This window comes from Pelophylax lessonae (assembly GCF_965119305.1).
Source record: "Pelophylax lessonae genome assembly, chromosome: 3".
NCBI classification, from domain to species: domain Eukaryota; kingdom Metazoa; phylum Chordata; class Amphibia; order Anura; family Ranidae; genus Pelophylax; species Pelophylax lessonae.
Window position 1 is genome coordinate 292,617,826 of NC_138770.1, and position 18,341 is coordinate 292,636,166.

An 18,341-nucleotide genomic window follows, 5' to 3' on the forward strand; every position below is an offset into this window, starting at 1 on the left:
CCACTTGAAGCAACCCAATTCATCAAGTATCTGTTCCTCACTCCCAGCGACGGTGAGCACCGTCACAATACCTTTTACCTCTACCCTCCTGCTGACACTATTGTTGTGTATATGATAGACATCAGTGCAGCTTTTGTGTCTCTGCCCCTGGCTACACTTGGTCTACATGTGGCCAGTCACAAAACACAATTTGTGTTGATGCTTTGGCTGTGTGTTTTGTGATGGCCAAGATTAGTTGGTGTACTATATAGTGGAACTAATAGATGTAAAACTCTAAAAATGCTCCTGCAACTTTTGGCTAACTTAGTATCTATCTATCTATCTATCTATCTATCTATCTATCTGTCTGTCTGTCTGTCTGTCTGTCTGTCTGTCTGTCTGTCTGTCTATCTATCTATCTGTTGGATGAACACTATAAATAATAATCAATAAAATGCATATTTTTCTTTTTAGATCCACTTACCTGTTTGATGATTGTGCAAGTGACATTTTATGTTTTTTTGTTGTTTGCTGACATTGAAGATATGTACACTGCTCTGGAGGTATAGTATTTTGTAAAAAAAAACTCTTAATTATTCTAAAAGACCACCCAGCATAACATCAGCATAACTTTTAATTGATAGCTTTATGAGCAACCTTAGGTCATTTTTAATTTATTTTATTTTTAAAGTTACGTTTCTGTTGTTAGAATTTACAATATATACTGTGTGTACACACACACACACACACATGTATGTGTATATATATATATATATATATATATATATATATATATAGGACTCCTATCTTCTGATACAGCCAGGCTGTTATTTCACCCTTTGGATGAATTTGGATTGAGTCTCTTTTCATAAGATGACTCAGTGAACAAACAATTATCTTCAGGACATTCTCCCCAGTATCCTCTTTTTCTTCCTCTGCTGACAACCGTCCACTGACTATCCTACGAACAGGGGTGAGGGGGCGTGTAAACGGCATACTGACTGCAGGAATGTCTCTAAAGCTGTTGCCGGTGAATTAAATGTTAATTTCTCTACCACGAGCCATCTCGAAAGGCGTTTCAGAGAATTTGGCAGTACATCCAACCGGCCTCACAACCGCAGACCATGTGTAACCACACCAGCCCAGGACCTCCACATCCAGCATCTTCACCTCCAAGATCATTTGAGACCAACCACCCGGACAGCTGCTGCAACAATTGGTTTGCATAACTAAAGAATTTCTGCCAAAACTGTCATAAACCGTCTCAGGGAAGCTCATCTGCATGCTCGTCGTCCTCATCGGGTTTCGACCTGACTGTAGTTCATCATCACTTGAGTGGGTAAAAGCTCACATTTGATGTCATTTGGCACTTTGGAGAGGTGTTCTCTTCAAGGATGAATCTCAGTTTTCACTGTACAGGGCAGATTGCAGACAGCGTGTATGGCGTCATGTGGGATGTGGGTAAGCAATTTGCTGATGTCAAATTGTGGATCGAGTGGCGCATGGTGGCGGTGGGGTTTGGGCAGGCGTATGTTATGGACAACAAACACAGGTACATTTTATTGATGGCATTTTGAAAGCACAGAGATACCGTGATGAGATCCTGAGGCCCATTGTTTGGCCATTCAATCCACGACCATCACCTCCTGTTGCTGCATGATAATGCACAGCCCCATGTTGCAAGGATCTGTACACAATTTCTGGAAGCTGAAAACATCCCAGTTCTTGCATGGCAAGCATACTTACGGGACATGTCACCCATTGAGCATGTTTGGGATGCTCTGTATTGGCGTATACGACAGCATGTTCCAGGTCCTGCCAATATTCAACAAGTTCACACAGCAATTTTAGAGGAGTGGACCAACATTTCACAGGCCACAATCAACAACCTGATCAACTCTATGCGAAGGAGATGTGTTGCACTCTGTGAGGCAAATGGTGGTCATACTGACTGGTTTTCGGACGCCCCTGGACCCCCCCCCCAATACAGTAAAACTGCACATTTTAGAGTAGCCTTTATTGTGGCCAGCCTAAAGCACAGCTGTGCAATAATCATACTGTCTAATCAGCATCTTGAAAAGCTACACCTTTGAGGTGGATGGATTATCTCGGTAAAGGAGAAGTGCTCACTAACACAGATTTATACAGATTTGCGAATAATATTTGAGAGAAATAGGCCTTTTGTGTACATATAAAAAGTATTAAAAAGTATTAGATCTTTGAGTTCAGCTCATGAAAAATGGGGGCAAAAACAAGTGTTGCGTTTGATAATTTTGTTCAGTGTGTGTGTGTGTGTGTATATATATATATATATATATATATATATATATATATACATTAAGGTATTATAACAGTATATATAGATATACAGTATGTATGCATAGAACTCCAACCTCTCCTTTCAGCCCTGCATTGAATCACTCTCCCTATTTTGCCATTTTGACTCTCTTGTTACCCTTGGCTCGACTACTGCAACTCCCTACTCGTTGGCCTACCTCTACACAGGTAATCCTCCTGTGAAAAGGTATTCAGTCTGTCATGATTGCTGCTGCCAGAACCATCTTATCAGTTGCTCAGTATCTACCACCCCTCTTTTCCAATCCCTCCTCGGGTTTCTGATCATTCAACAAATACATTTTTAAATATTAACAACAACTTACAAAGCCATATAAAACTCTGTCCCCAGCATTATTAACAACTCCATCTCAAAATATAAACAAAATTATCCTCCTCACTTTTCCCAAGACCTACTGCTTTCTAGCTCCTTCATCACCTACTCAGATCACCTTTTAGGTGATCAATCATCACTTCAGGCAAGCCTATCCTTTTTCAGTCAGCTCATCCCCACATAGATACTACCTTTTGTTCCACTTCACTTCCCATTTAGATTGTAAGCTCTCACGAACAGGGCATTCTTAACCCTCTTTTCTTAAATTGTATTGTGACTGTACTGTCTCCATTTATTTTGTAAAGCACTTTGTTTAACTGTTCACAAAAACCAAGAAAGTATTCTGGGGGGGACATTTTTTGCTGCTGTAGTTCCACCTCCAAAAGGAGCTGCTGGATGTTTTTGGATGTTTTCTATACAATCTTTTCCAACATCAACTTGAATTAATTGGTAGGGTGACCAGAGATCCAAAACCCAAGGTAGGTAGGCTGACAAATCGAAAGTGCAGCCTCACAACATCTAACGAGGATATAGTATGCAACGGGACAAAATTACAATGTTTGTATGCCAATGCAAGAAGTCTGGCCAACAAGATGGAGGGAACTGGAGCTGCTAATGTATGATGAGGATTTTGAATTTGTGGGAATTTCGGAGACTTGGTTCGACAACTCTCATGATTGGCTGGCAACCATTCAGGGGTGTTCCCTTTATCGCAGAGATACAGAGGGTAAAAAAGGGGGAGGGGTATGTCTGTATATCAAGAACAATGTAAAAATGCATATTAAAACTAAAGAAAAGGCCTTCAAATAAGGGGTCATTGGCAGCATTCCAACTTTACCAAGAATGCAATAGGAAATTTAGGAGCGCAATCAAGGCGACTAAAAAAAGACACGAAAGGCACATAGTGGAAGAGAGTAAATAAAACCCCAAGGAATTCTTTAAGTATATAAATAGTAAGAAAGTGAGACCAGAAAACATTGGCCCCATAAAAACGACAACAAAGGGAATCTGGCTTCAAAGGACAAAGAGAAGGTGAAGGTGCTAAATAAATTCTTCTCAGTCTTCACAAAAGGATTGAGGTGATACAGTAACCTAGACTGTAATGTTAAAGTTAATAACACATCACAGGAAGCACCCTCAGGGTTAACAGAAGACAGACTCAGAACTAGACTTGAAAAACTTAACATAAATAAGTCACCGGGACCAGATGGCTTACACCTGAGGGTACTTAGAGAATATCCAGACCATTGTTCCTAATTTTTATGGATAGTCTACTGACGGGAATGGTACCAGCTGATTGGAGCCAACGTGGTACAAAATATTTAAAAAAGGGCTGAGATATATCCCTGGGAACTACTGGCCGGCTAGCCTAACATCATTAGTCTGTAAGATATTGGTGGGGATAATCAGGGGCTATATATATATATATATATATATATATATATATATATATATATATATAATATATATATATATATATATATATATATATATATATATATATATATATATATATATATATATATATATATAAGACTTAAGTAATGAAAATGGTACCCTTAGTAGTAATCAGCACAGATTCATGAAAAATCGCTCTTGCCAGACCAATCTATTAACCTTCTATAAAGAAGTGAGCTGCATTTAGATAAAGGAAGGCCTATGGCTGTGGGATATCTGGATCTTGCAAAGGCATTTGATATAGATCCCCACAAACGTTTACTGTACAAACTAAGGTACATAGGTATGGACCATAGAGTGGGTACCAGGATTAAAAGCTGGCTTCAGGGCCCAGGGCAAGTCCAAAGGGTGGTGATAAATAGTGATGGACGAACATCGGCCGGGCGGTTCACAAACGTTATCCGCAAACTTTCTCAAATGTTCGCGAACCGCAAGTTCACAGCGGGCCCCATTGACTTTAAAGGCAGGCGAACTTTAAAAACCTTCAGGTCTTATTTGCAGCCACAAAATACTTGCTAGCTGTAAATGTAAATGTCGGCCAGTACAGGCCCCAAAAATTAGCCCACATGCGTTTACCTGACAGCAAAGAACGTTGTATTCTGTGACTGGAAGTACATTAGGCATTCGCAGGATACAGAAGTAAGTGTCGCCCATTCCAGGCCCCAAAAATTAGCCCACAAATGCATTTACCTGACAGCAAAGAACGTTGTATTCTGTGGCTGGAGGTACATTAGGCATTGACAGGATAAATAATTGTCGGCCATGAAAGACCCCAAAAATTAGGCATTCAATGGACATAAAATGCCTTTTATGCCGCTGTATTTACTGAAGACAAGGACCGTGAATTGTTATGGGTGGATGGCGGTCTGGCGGATATTTGTGGCCTGTCATGAGGAATTTTAATCAAACATGGTCTACTGGTCACATGTGTTGAATTCCTCTGAGATCCATATCTCATTCATTTTTATAAATGTAAGGTAGTCAACACTGTTATGAGCTAGGTGAGTGCGCTTATCAGTCACGATCCCCCCTGCTGCGCTGAACGTCCTTTCGGACAGGACACTGCATGGGGGGCAAGCCAACAGTTCTATTGCAAATTGTGCAAGCTCTGGCCTGAGGCCAAGCCTGCCCACCCAGTAGTCGAGGGGTTCATCACTCCTCAGAGAGTCCACATTGGCCGTTAACCCGATGTAGTCAGACACCTGTCGGCCTAGGCGTTCCCTGATGCTGGATCTGCAGCACAGCTGTTGATGGGTCGGCTGAAAGAATGCTCTCCTATCAAAAGTGACCAGCACATCTTCAAAACGCCCTCTTCTTGCAGGCGCTGTTGGATTGCTACCCACAACTGTTTCTCTGTGAGTCGAAATTCCTCTGCCAGCGCAAAAGCAGAATGCAGCATTTCTCGAAGCAAGGCCTGGAAGTGCTGCATTCTGACGCCCTCTGTGATGGTGGTAACATTTCCGCCATTTTTGTTTGTACCGGGAGTCTAAGTACGTTGCCACCCAGTACTGGTCCTTGCCCTTCATGCTTTTTATACGGGGGCCCCCCTTAAAACACTGGAGCATGAAGTCCCCCATTTGCACTAAAATGGAAGCGGTGTAGTGGCCAGGCTTCAGCTCATTATCCAGGATAATGTCATCCTCGTTCTCCTCCCCCCATCCACGGATAACACCAGGGATCCCAGAAAGGTTTAAAGCATGCTCTTCTTGCTCCTCCTCTGACTCCTCTTCAGACTCCTGTTGTTGACTTGTCTCAGATGGAGTAGCACCCCCTGGAAATTCATCCAACATTTCAACTTCCTCATCTTCCTGCTCCTGCTCCTCGACGCCTTGATCAATGACACGACACAATGCACGCTCCAGAAAGAAGGCGTAAGGTACAATGTCACTGATGGCGCCCTGGCCGCGACTGCCAAGTTTGGTGATCTCATTAAATAGCCTCAGAAGTCTGCATGCGTCACGCATGAGCAGCCACTTGCGCAGTGAAAAAAAAACAAGCTCCCCAGAACCTGTCCTGCCGCAGAGTTCATACAGGTCGTCGTTAACTGCACGTTTCTGCTGGAGCAGCCTATCAAGCATATACAAGGTTGAGTTCCATTGCGTCCGGCAGTCACAAATAAGATGCCTGACGGGCAGGTTGTGTAAGATCTTCTGAAATGGTCCGAGATTTTTTTGGCCTGCTGCAAGACGTCCTGGACCCCAGGGTATTTGGCAACGAATCACTGCACTACCAAGTTCAGGACGTGTGACATGCATGGCACGTGTGTAATTTTGCCTTGTTTCAGTGCGATCAGCAGATTGGCACCGTTGTCGCACACCACTTTACCAACTGTCAAATTGAGCGGTGTTAGCCACTGATCTGCCTGTGAAAGCAAAGCTGAAAGGAGTGCAGGACCAGTGTGGCTCTTGGCTTCCAGGCACAACAGATGCAGCACAGCATGGCCAAGTCTCACCTGGCATGTGGAATAGGTTCTGGGGATTTTGGGCGGCGCAGCAGAAGAGACGGTAGCAGTGGAAAAGGAGGAGTCAGCCGAGGAGGAGAGGGAGGATGGAGTAGGAGGAGGAGAAGAAGAGGCAGGCCTGCATGCAATCCATGGCGGTAAAACCAAATCTACACGGGTGCCATGGGTTACATGCTTGACAGCCGTCAGAGGGTTCACCCAGTGGGCAGTAAAGGTTATATACCTTCCCTGCCAGTGTTTGCTAGACCACGTGTCTGTGGTCAGATGTATCTTGGCACCGACACTGTGTACCAGGGATTCATTCACTTGCCACTGAACATGGCCTTATAGCTCTGGAATGCCCTTCTGCGAGAAATATTTCCTTCCTGGGACTCTCCATTGTGGTGTTCCAATGGCCACAAATTTCCGAAAGGCCTCCGAGTCCACCAGTTTATATGGCAGTAGTTGGCGGGCTATCAGTTCCGACAAGCCAGCAGTCAACCGTTGGGCAAGAGGGTTATCCGGCGTCATCATTTTTTTTTTTTACGCTCCAACATTTGGGCCACAGAAGCCTGCCTCTTTCCAGAACAATGTGAGGATGGCATGATGGAAGGTGGAGTGGAGGACAATTGTGACAGCTGGTGGTGCTGCTGCTTGTTGTGGCGTGCTGACAAAGCTTTTCCACATTTCGGCCATGCTAACCCTGCCTTCTGAGGTGCTGGCGGTGCTCTGACTGCATTGGTGACCTCTTCCTTCTCCTCTGCCTTGGACTTTTGCTTCCACTATGCCCCCGCTGTCAGGTGGGAATGCCACCAGCAGAACTTCTACCAGCGTGTGCTTGTACCCGCGCATCTTCTGATAACGCTCCAGTGAGGGAATTAAGGACGGTACGTTGTCCTTGTAATGGGGATCCAGCAGGGTGGCCACCCAGTAATCAGCACAAGTTACAATGTGGGAAACTCAGCGGTCGTTGCAGAGACACTGCAGCATGTAATCGCTCATGTGTGCAAGGCTGCCCAGAGGCAACAAAAAGCTGTCCTCTGTGGGCGGTGTATCCTCTGTGTCCTCCGTATCCCCCCAGACACGCACCAGTGATGGCCATGAGCTGGCCTGGGTGGCACCCTGCTGTAAACATAGTTCCATATCCTCCTCCATCTCCTCCACCTCCAGAACTGTGCCCCTGCTGGACAATTGTGTCCCTGGCGTTTGTGGGTACAGGAAGGCAACCTCGGAGCCACTTGCGAATGACTGCCCTGAAAGCCTTGGAAATTATACCTCTTCATCCTCCTCCTCCTCATCCTGTGCGACATCCTCTTCCATCATCGCCCGAAGTGTTTTTTCAAGAAGGCATAGAAGTGGGATAGTTAAGCTGAGAACGGCGTCATCGGCACTGGCCATATTGGTGGAGTACTCAAAAAACAGCGCAACAAGGCACACAGGTCTCGCATGGTGGCCCAGTTATTGGTGGTGAAGTGGTGCTGTTCCACAGAGCGACACAAGCGTGTGTGCTGCAGCTGAAACTCCACTATGGCCTGCTGCTGCTCGCACAGTCTGTCCAGCATGTGCAAGGTGGAGTTCCACCTTGTGGGCACGTCACATATGAGGTGGTGAGCGGGAAGGCCGAAGTTGCGCTGCAGCGCTGACAGGCGAGCAGCAGCAGGGTGAGAACGCCGGAAGTGCGCACAGACGGCCCGCACTTTCTGCAGCAGCTCTGACATATCAGGGTAATTTCTAAGGAACCTCTGCACCACCAAATTCAGCACATGCTCCAGGCAAGGGATGTGTGTCAAACTGGCGAGGCCCAGAGCTGCTACGAGATTTTGCCCGTTATCGCACACCGCCAGGCCAGACTTGAGGCTCACTGGCAGCAACCACTCATCGGTCTGCTGTTCAATTCCCCTCCACAACTCCTGCGCGGTGTGTGGTTTTTCCCACAAACAGGCAAGTTTTAAAACTGCCTGCTGTCGTTTACCCCTGGCTGTGCTGAAGTTGGTGGTGAAGGTATTACGCTGACCGGAAGAGGAGGCGGTAGAGGATGAGAAAGCGGAGTAGGAGGAGTTATGAATAGGAGGCAAACTGAAGCGCCCTGCAATCCTCGGTGGTGGAAGGACATGCGCCAAACTGCTATCCGCCTCAGGCCCAGCCGCCACTGCACTTACCCAGTGTGCTGTTAGGGAGATATAACGTCCCTAACCGTGCTTACTGGTCCACGTATATCCGTAGTTAGGTGGACCTTGCCACAGATGGCTTTGCACAGTGCACACCGGATTTTTCCCCCACTTGGTTGTGCAGGGAAGGTATGGCTTGCCTGGAAAAGTAGTGGCGGCTGGGCACGATGTACTGTGGGACAGCTACCACCATAAGGCTTTTAAAACTCTGCGTCTCCACCAGCCGGAATGACAGCATTTCAAAGGCCAGGAATTTTGAAATGCTGGCATTCAGGGCCAGGGATCATGGGTGGGTAGGGGGGTATTTCCTCTTCTGCTCCAGTGTTTGGGAGATAGAAAGCTGAACACTTCCACGGGACATTGTGGAGATGGTTATTGGTGACCCAGTTGGTGGTGTTGCTTGTGGATCCTCTGTTTGCAGGGTGGCAGGTGCCACTGTCACTACAGAGGTGGATGAAGAGGCCGAGACTGCAGCAGCAGAAGAGGAAGCAGGAGGAGCCAGAGACCTTTCTTGGTTTTTGAGGTGTGCACTCCACTGCAGCTCGTGCTTTGCACTTAGATGCCTGGTCATGCAGGTTGTGCTCAGGTTGAGAAGGTTTATGCCTTGCTTCAGGCTCTGATTGCACAGCGTATAAACCATTTGTGTCCTGTCATCATCACATTGTCTGAAGAACTGCCACACTAGGGAACTCCTTTGAGCTGGCTTTGGTGTGCTTGGTCCCTTGCTGCGTTTGGCAGTAGCAGGTGTAGTGTCTAGGGCACGGCCGCTCCACTTTTGCACCCTGTCCCCTCATCTGCTGTGCTGGTATCTCTGTGTGACCACCGCCTCTTCCTCCAAACTACTCAGGTCACCTGCATAACGTTCATTCCATGTGGGTCGAGGACCTCATCGTCCTCCACATCGTCTTCACCCCTGCCCTCCTTGTCGGTCTCCACAATTCGGAATTCCGCAGCAGTTGGCACATGTGTTTCATCATCATCCGAGACGTGCTGCGATGGTCCTCACATGTACGCATCTTGAGACATAAGTGGTTGGGCATCGGTGCACTCAATGTCTTCCACTTCTGGGGCAGGGCTAGGTGGATGGCCCTGGGAAACCATGCTAAAAGAGTCATCAAAAAGAAGAAGAGAATGCTGCATGACTTGGGGCTCAGACTGCTTGCCTGATTTGCAAGGGTGTGAGGTGAAAGATTGATGGACATCGGCTGCAGGTGCCAACTCTGACCATTCAGCAGAAGACTGGGTGGGAGACAATGTGAAGGAACTGGAGGCACTGTCAGCAACCCAATCTACTATCGCCTGTACTTGTTCTGGCCTCAACATTTGTGGAGGCGCATTAGGCCCTGCCAAATACTGCTGCAGGTTCTGTCGCATACTCGCAGCTGAGAATGGTGTTTCACCTGTGCGTGTAGCTGGCACAGATCGACCACGTCCTCTCCTTGCAACATGAGCTCCACCAGCAACACCATGACCCAGGCAACATCCCTTATTTGACCTTCCCTCATAGTTATCAAATTTTGGATCTTCCCCTAAATGGGTTTTTATTGATAAGCGGAATACAACAGCAGTATCCAAAGTGTGTATCTCACTGTAACATAAGCAGACTAGGCCGCAATTAAATTTTTTTCCCCTAAATGGGTTTTTATTGCAAAGCGCAATACAACAACAGTATGCAAAGGGTGTATCTCACTGTAACATATGCAGACTAGGCCGCAATTCCACTTTTTTCCCCTAAATGGGTCTTTATTGCAAAGCGGAATACAACAACAGTATGCAAAGGGTGTATCTCACTGTAACGTATGAATGAAAATCTGAAAAATAATTGTCCCCTTAATTAGTGCTTGTTGAATAGCAGATTTGAAATGCAGTGTCTAAACGCTGTAAGTCACAGTAAAATATGAAGGGAAAAAGTTTTTTTTTCTTTTTTAAATGCAGATTAAGCAGACACATATGCACTGAGCTTGCATTACATGGCCGCTACACACCACTCACGCCTAACAGGTTGGATACTGTTGTTGTTCTATTCCGCTATTGAATAAAAAAAAAAAAACATTTGAATGAAAAACTGAAAAATATTTTTTTTTCCCTAAATACTGAAAATTAATTATTTTTCCCTTACATTGGTGCTTTTTGAAGAGCAGATTAGAAAAAGCTGTATTCAACCACTGTATGTCAAAGTAAAATATGAAGGAAAAACTTATTTTTCTTTTTTAAATGCAGATTAAGCAGACACATATGCACTGAGCTTGCATTAAATGGCTGTTACACACCGCACGCCGCTCACCTAACTGACTGATACTTTTTTTTTTCTCCTTTCTCCTCCTCACTGGGCTCAGGTCAGGGCATAAAGATTGTGCACTGCATCCCACACAACACAATCAATGTAGATCGCTGTCTGATTAAAGAAGATTCTTCCTATTCTTTCCCTCAAAGCAATCTCCAGCCTGCCCCTACAATAATCTCCTATCTCTTCCTCAGCAGCAGCATCAGGAACCTCTCCCTAGTATAGTTTGAGCAGAGTGACACGCAGCGCTATGTGACTCCAGCTTATATAGAGGCTGGGTCACATGCTGCACTGGCCAATTACAGCCATGCTATTAGTAGGCATGGCTGCAATGGCTTCTAAGGGCAGACTAGTTAAACGCTTGCTGATTGGCTGCCTTGCACCTGTTGAAACTGTGCCATTAAAACCGCGCCAAAACATACCAAACAACGGACAGTATCCTGAACATACAGTGCAATGTTCGGGTCCATGTCCGGGTACCGAATACCCAAAAGTCCGGTACGATCCCGAACAGTACATTCCGGGTTCGCTCAACCCTATCCCTTACGTATTTGAAGGTTAAACCGTTTTTCCTCTAGTTTTAGTGAGTGGCCACGTGTCTTATTGTATTCCCTTTCTCTAAAAAGTTTGTTCCTTATGCTAGGGTCGCCAGTACAGTATTTGTACATTGATATCATATCCCCCCTCAATCGCCTCTTCTCCAGAGAGAATACGTTCAGTGCTTGTAGTCTTTCCTCATAGTTGATGCTCTCCATTCCCCTAATTATTTTTGTTGCCCTTCTCTGGACTCTCTCCAGTTCCAGCACATCCTTCCTGAGGGCCGGTGCCCAGAACTGGACAGCATACTCCAGATGTGGCCGGACCAGAGTCTTGTAGAGTGGGAGAATAATCTCTTTATTTCTGGAGTGAATCCCCTTTTTTTATAAATACCAGTATTCTGTTGGCTTTGCTTGCAGCGGCTTGGCATTGCATGCCACTGCCAAGCCTGTTGTCCACGAGTACCCCCAGGTCCTTTTCCATCTTAGATTCACCCAGAGGTTTCCCTTCTAGTGAGTAGCTTGCTTTCGTGTTTCTGACACCCAAGTGCATTACTTTACATTTTTCAACATTAAACCTCAGCTGCCATGTAGTTGCCCACCCCATTTTTTTTGCTAAGATCCGCTTGTAAGGTTTTCACATCCTGCATAGAAGATATTGGCATGCTTAGTTTAGTATCATCTGCAAATACTAAGATTGTACTAGATATCCCCTCCTCTAGATCATTTATGAATAAATTAAACAGGATTGGTCCCAGGACAGAACCTTGGGGGACCCCACTTTCCACACCCGCCCAATCCGAGTACTCCCCATTAATCATGTGGAGCCAGTTCTCTATCCAGGTACTCACCCTATGGCCTATACCTACAGTACATTCCTTAGTTTGTACAGTAAGCGTTTGTGGGGAACGGTGTCAAAGGCCTTTGCAAAGTCCATATACACCACATCCACAGGCTTACCTTATCTAGGTGGCAGCTCACTTGATCGTAGAAGGTTAATAGATTGGTTTGGCAAGAACGATTTTTCATGAATCCATGCTGATTACTACTAATAATACCATTTTCATTACTAAAGTCTTGTATGTGGTCCCTTAACAACCCCTCCAAAATCTTGCAGACTACTGACGTTAGGCTGATCGGCCTATAGTTAACCGGGATAGATCTCAGCCCTTTTTTAAATATTGGTACCACGTTGGCTTTTTTCCAATCAGCTGGCACCATACCCATCTGTAGACTATCCTTAAAGATCAAGAATAAAGGTCTGGCAATCACCTGGCTGAGCTCTTTAAGAAACCTCGGGTGCAAGTCATCCGGTCCCGGTGATTTATTTATGTTAAGTTTCTCTAGTTTAGTTCTAAGTCTGTCTTCTGTTAGCCATGGCGGTACATCCTGAGGTGTATTATTTAGTTTAGCATTACAAGCTGGGTTAGTGTAGCCCCCCGATTCTTTTGTGAAGATTGAAGAGAAGAAATTATTTAACACTTTCGCCTTCTCTCTGTCCTCTGTGGCCAGATTTCCTCCACCGTCTTTTATGGGGCCAATGATTTCTGGCCTCGCTTTCTTACTGTTTATATACTTAAATAATTTCTTGGGATTCTTTTTACTCTCTTCCGCTATATGTCTCTCGTGTTCTATTTTAGCTGCTTTGATTTCACCTTTACATTTCTTATTACACTCCTTGTAATGCTTGAATGCTGTAAATGACCCCTTAGCCTTGTATTTTTTGAAGGCCTTTTCTTTAGTATTAATATGCATTTTTATGTTGGAGTTTATCCACCCAGGGTTTAGTTTTGCTCTTTTAAATTTGTTTCCCTTTGCAATGCACTGGCCAATCCCTTTGTTTAGTATGCTCTTGAAGCACTCCCATTTTTCCTCCATGTTCTTTGTTCCCAGGATCCTATCCCATTTGATATTTTCTAGCAAAGAGCGCAGTTTTGGGAAATTGGCTCTTTTGAAATTCAGTGTCCTTATATTACCCTTATGTTTCCTATTACTATAATTAATACTGAAACGAATTGACCTATGGTCACTGTTTCCTAAGTTGCCCCGTATTTCTATATCCGTGAGCAGGTCTGTATTGTTGGTAATCAGTAGGTCAAGTACCACATTGTTTCTTGTCGGTGCATTCACCATCTGACTCATAAAATTGTCCTGCAAAACATTTAGGAACTGCTGAGCCTTGGCTGAATGTGTGCTTCCTTCTGCCCAGTCTATATCTGGATAATTAAAGTCCCTCATTGTAATGACATTTCCCATCCTTGCTGCCAATCCTATCTGTAAAAGGAGGTCCGCCTCCCCCTCCTCTCTCTCGTTGGGGGGCCTATAGCATACACACCAACATTGCCTTCCCTTTTAAGTTCTACCCATAGGGATTCTGCCTCATCCATAGCTCTATTATTAATATCATCCCTCATATTTACCTGTACACTGTTCCTAATATACAGACATACCCCTCCCCCTTTTTTACCTTCTCTATCTCTTCGATAAAGGGAATACCCCTGAATGGTCACCATCCAATCACAAGAGTTGTCGAACCAAGAAAACCCCACAAAATCTAAGTCCTCCTCAAACATCAGCAGCTCCAGCTCTCCCATCTTTTGGCCAGGCTTCAGTATGAGAGAGTGAGAGACACTTGAGACCTTGTAACACTAACAAGTCACATGACACTGGGGAGGGAAAATCGCTAATTGGGTCCAATTTAGACATTTTCACTTAGGGGTGTACTCACTTTTGTTGCCAGCAGTTTAGGCATTAATGGCTGTTTGTTGAGTAATTTTGAGTGTACAGCAAATTTACACTGTTATACAAACTGTACACTCACTACTTTACATTGTAGCAAAGTGTAATTTCTTCAATGTTGTCACTTGAAAAGATATAATAAAATATTTACAAAAATGGCAGGGGTGTACTCACTTTTGTGAGATACTGTGTGTGTGTGTGTGTGTATATATATATATATATATATATATATATATATATATATATATATATATATATATATATATATATAAAATAATGTTTTCTATTTTTTTTTTGTCTTTGTTGTTCTCAGCTGGTGTGTACCCCGTATTACTGGAGAGTGAACACCTTTATCATGATGTTTGTTTTATTTATCGTGTCGTACCTTGGAGAGGTAATTTTAAATACATTATTTTCTTCAGTTATGCATAATTATTATAAACAGTACTGAGAACAGCAATCAGTGTTATGACATACAGTCAAAAGTCACAATACAAACAAGGTCATGAAACTTAATGTTCATATAATAAGTCCATTAAATATGCAATGAAATCCACCACCATGCGTTTAGATTCTCTGTGTGCTCCTAAAAAATCTTGCAGCTGTGCCACCACAAATTACCAGACTCTGTGTAAAATACACACTCACCATCAATCCAACAACCTTTATATTACTAAGGATCTAAAAGAGCCCAGGGTCTAAAAGAGCACAAGAGCACCTCCAAATTGATCACATCATACATCTGCAGATCTTCAAACTCCCCCAAATTCTTCAGTTTTGCTCCAGAGACACCACAACATCAAACCATAAAAGTAATCATAGTGGAGTATTTACTGGGCAAAGGTATATAAAAACACAAAATATTGCACTCACTTGTTTATGTGCCAATGTTTGGCACCAATGTAAACAGCTTGCTATGTTATCCAGCACCACCGCACCGCTTGGTGCCCACCATCTGTTACAAAAACCTCCTCTCAGGACAGGAGGTGATGGAAAAATCCTTTCAAAAGGAACACAAAATAAAGACAAAACACATTTTAGCAGTGAGCAAGGGTATAAAACATCTTTATATTCCTATTGCTGTTCTCTCCTTTATTTCCCAGCAACACTTGTACCTCCCATTCCTTGTATTGTCATCACAACTTGAGATGGGAATGAGGGACACTTATTAGCAAAAGTATGTAGGCATAGGACACATCCCCTAACACACTCCTTAAAGGAGAATTATTAAAAAAAAGTTTAGTTAAACCTATAAGTGCAATTTTTTACCACTACTATTCGTTTATACTGGCTTTTGAAATTGACAAATGCAGCAATTTAAAAATTGGATGAAAGGTTTAGCACTGGGAAACACTTTTTTAAAGATTAACAGTACATTTTATTTACAACTTTATATATCATACTAAAATGAGGGTCAAATGAGGAGGAAAGAGGGACAGAGGGACTTTGTTTCAAGTCAGGGACAGTCCCTTAAATCAGGGACAGTTGAGCGCTATGATTGCAATGGAGGTAGAAAAAAAAAAGCCTGACATAATTCTAAATCCAATCTACCCTAACATGACATAAACAAATTTACTGGAGTTGAGGTTTTAATTTTGTTACAGCTTCACAATCTTACTTTAAATGTGCACTGCCATCTGCACAGCAAAAAAATTGAGATACCAAGAGATGTGTACAGAGATCACAGCCTAATTTCTTAGTGCTTTCTCAGGCACCTATCCACCTCTTTATCCAAGATGTGGTACTCCCAAAATGTGCCTGCTTTGATTCTGGAATAGTCAAGGCTGCCTTTTTATCATGCAGAAATTTTGATGTAAAAACTTTAAATAAAAAGATGCGTGAGAGAGAGAGAATGTTTGCACTGCGGGCAGGTAAGCAGCCGATCAGACCGATCTGTGTCTGATTGGCTGCATTGGAAGCCAGAGGAGAGATTTGGGGTCTAATAGACTACAGATCTCCCCATAAAGAGGAACTGTCAACACCCATGATTTAACATGGGAGGTTGTTCACCACTTTTAAAATCAATAAAGCCGATCAAAAAAAAAAAAAAACAACTCAAGTCACAGTATAAAAATAAAAGTGTCAATAAATATTACAAATAACTGTAAAAAATTTAAAGTGCCATCTCCCTTCATGCTTATGCACAAACATGAACACATATGTAAGTCCTGCACGCATATGAAAACGGTGATTGCACCATACTTGTAAGGTATCGTCAAGAACATCAAAGCAAGAGCAATCATTTTAGCTTCAGACCTCCTGTGTAACTCTAAACTCATAACCTGTGTAGGTTTTTAAAGCATCACCTATGAAGATTATAAGGTAGTTTGGCGCCATTTCCTAAATATATGCAATTTTAAAGCATGACATGTTAGGAATCTATTTACTTGTAACATTATCTTTTATATTTTAACAAAAAAATTATGTATTATTTAGTGTTTGTTGCATTAAAAAAACGCTGCACAAATACCGTGTGACAAAAAAAGAAAAAAAGCAACGCCCTCTATTTTATTCTGTAGGGCCTCTCCTCAAAACATTTAAAAATGTATGAGGGTTCAAATTAATTTTCTAGCAAAAAAAAAAAATACAGTTTTTTTACATGTAGAAGAGAAATGTAAGAATTGGCCCTGTAGGGAAGTAGTTAAACGCAGTTGTGGTTGTTCAAAAATATCTTTCCCTTGAATGAGTTATGTTTGGTGCACACAACATGGGGTGCACTTTATGACACAGCATGTGTATTTCCCCTTTACAGCTGCCATTACAGCTTGGAGGAGTAGTCAAATTTGGAGGCAGTACAAATGCAGCTCAACCATCTTTTCTTACTGGCCCTAACCGCAAGTGTAAACTAAGCCTCAGTGTGAACTTTTTCACTTTAATGCAGCTGAAGAATTTGATGATGACTTTTTTTTTTTATTTAAATATTCCAAATTAAATGTTATGGCAATGTAGGTGGGAAGTAAACTGTAAACCATTTAGCTTTGATTTTGGTTTCTCTGGGTCTTTCTTTAGGAATGGTTCATTGAAAATCGAAAACTATGGCTCTGGATAAAGAGAAGATTTAACTACAAATCAAAAAGTCAGTATAGGAAACTGCAGAGGAAACTGCAGAAAGATTCTGAGTGGCCTCCAAAGAACAGAACAGATTATGCAATTCAGACTGTTCCTGTGAAGAGTAACTCACCACATGGGAAAGAAGTGATTTCAGAACACAAAATTGTAACAGCCATATGAGTGAATAAATTAGTGACATCTCCAATACCAGGAGGTTTTCTGTTTTGGTGTATACTGACTACACAAATATCCAGTGATTTATAGATACTCTCGTGTGAATGTTTTTTTTTTTTTTTTTCTTTCAGTCTGATTCCAACAACCTATTTCAAATTAAGTTGGGTCCACATTGCTTTGCTTCCTATTTGGGATGGGCGAGCAGTTTGAGCCAAGTATGAGTTCAGCCCTGAACATCGCTCGTTTGGGTGTTCGCCGAACACTCAAATTTTCACTGCGCTCAGTGGGATGTTTACCTATCGCCTCTAGGTCTGAATATTATTTCACAGGTTCCTAAGATCTCAAACATTTTGCCAAGGGTTTCTCTAAGGCAAAAAGGTTGTAAAACTTAGCTTTTAGTCTTTGGCTCTCTGGACATGCAGCCTCCTCAGCCTTACCCCTTTTCACCCAGTTTTGGTCCCCCAGGGGATCCGACCACACAGTCCACCACCGTCTGAGGCAGCAGAGTGTCTGGGGAGATATGGATCTACACAGTCTGCTACTGGTGGAACTTCCCAGGGAGGAGGGGGACACTGAGCTCAGTGACTGAAGCCTATCGGCCACCTTAATTAAAAGAGACACACCGAGAAGATTGAGGGCTGCAAATTCCTTGCCCAGAAACCAATGGTGGGGGAGACCGGGGATACATGGGGAGGAGAGGGGCAATATACAGGTGGGTCTTTGTGTGGTCGTGGCTTGAGTTTGGGCAGGAACACGGGGGGGGTGCATGATCTCCTATTGCGCAGGGGCTTCATATGTTGTCAGTCTGCCCCTGTCCCTGTGCATCATGTGATTGGCCTGAAGA

General features: G+C 43.4%; 1 protein-coding gene across 1 annotated transcript in view; it reads left to right on the forward strand.

Moving 5' to 3' along the window:
- Window positions 1–17,541, forward strand: part of LOC309551115 (putative cation-transporting ATPase 13A4) — a 358,044-nt gene extending 340,503 nt beyond the window's left edge. The window contains exons 28-30 of the mRNA XM_082251561.1: window positions 454–542; window positions 14,586–14,666; window positions 17,282–17,541. Coding sequence (XP_082107687.1) covers window positions 454–542; window positions 14,586–14,666; window positions 17,282–17,503 — 392 coding nt within the window. The 3' untranslated portion in view covers window positions 17,504–17,541. The remainder of the gene's footprint in view (window positions 1–453; window positions 543–14,585; window positions 14,667–17,281) is intronic.
- The last annotated feature ends 800 nt before the right edge of the window (window positions 17,542–18,341 follow it).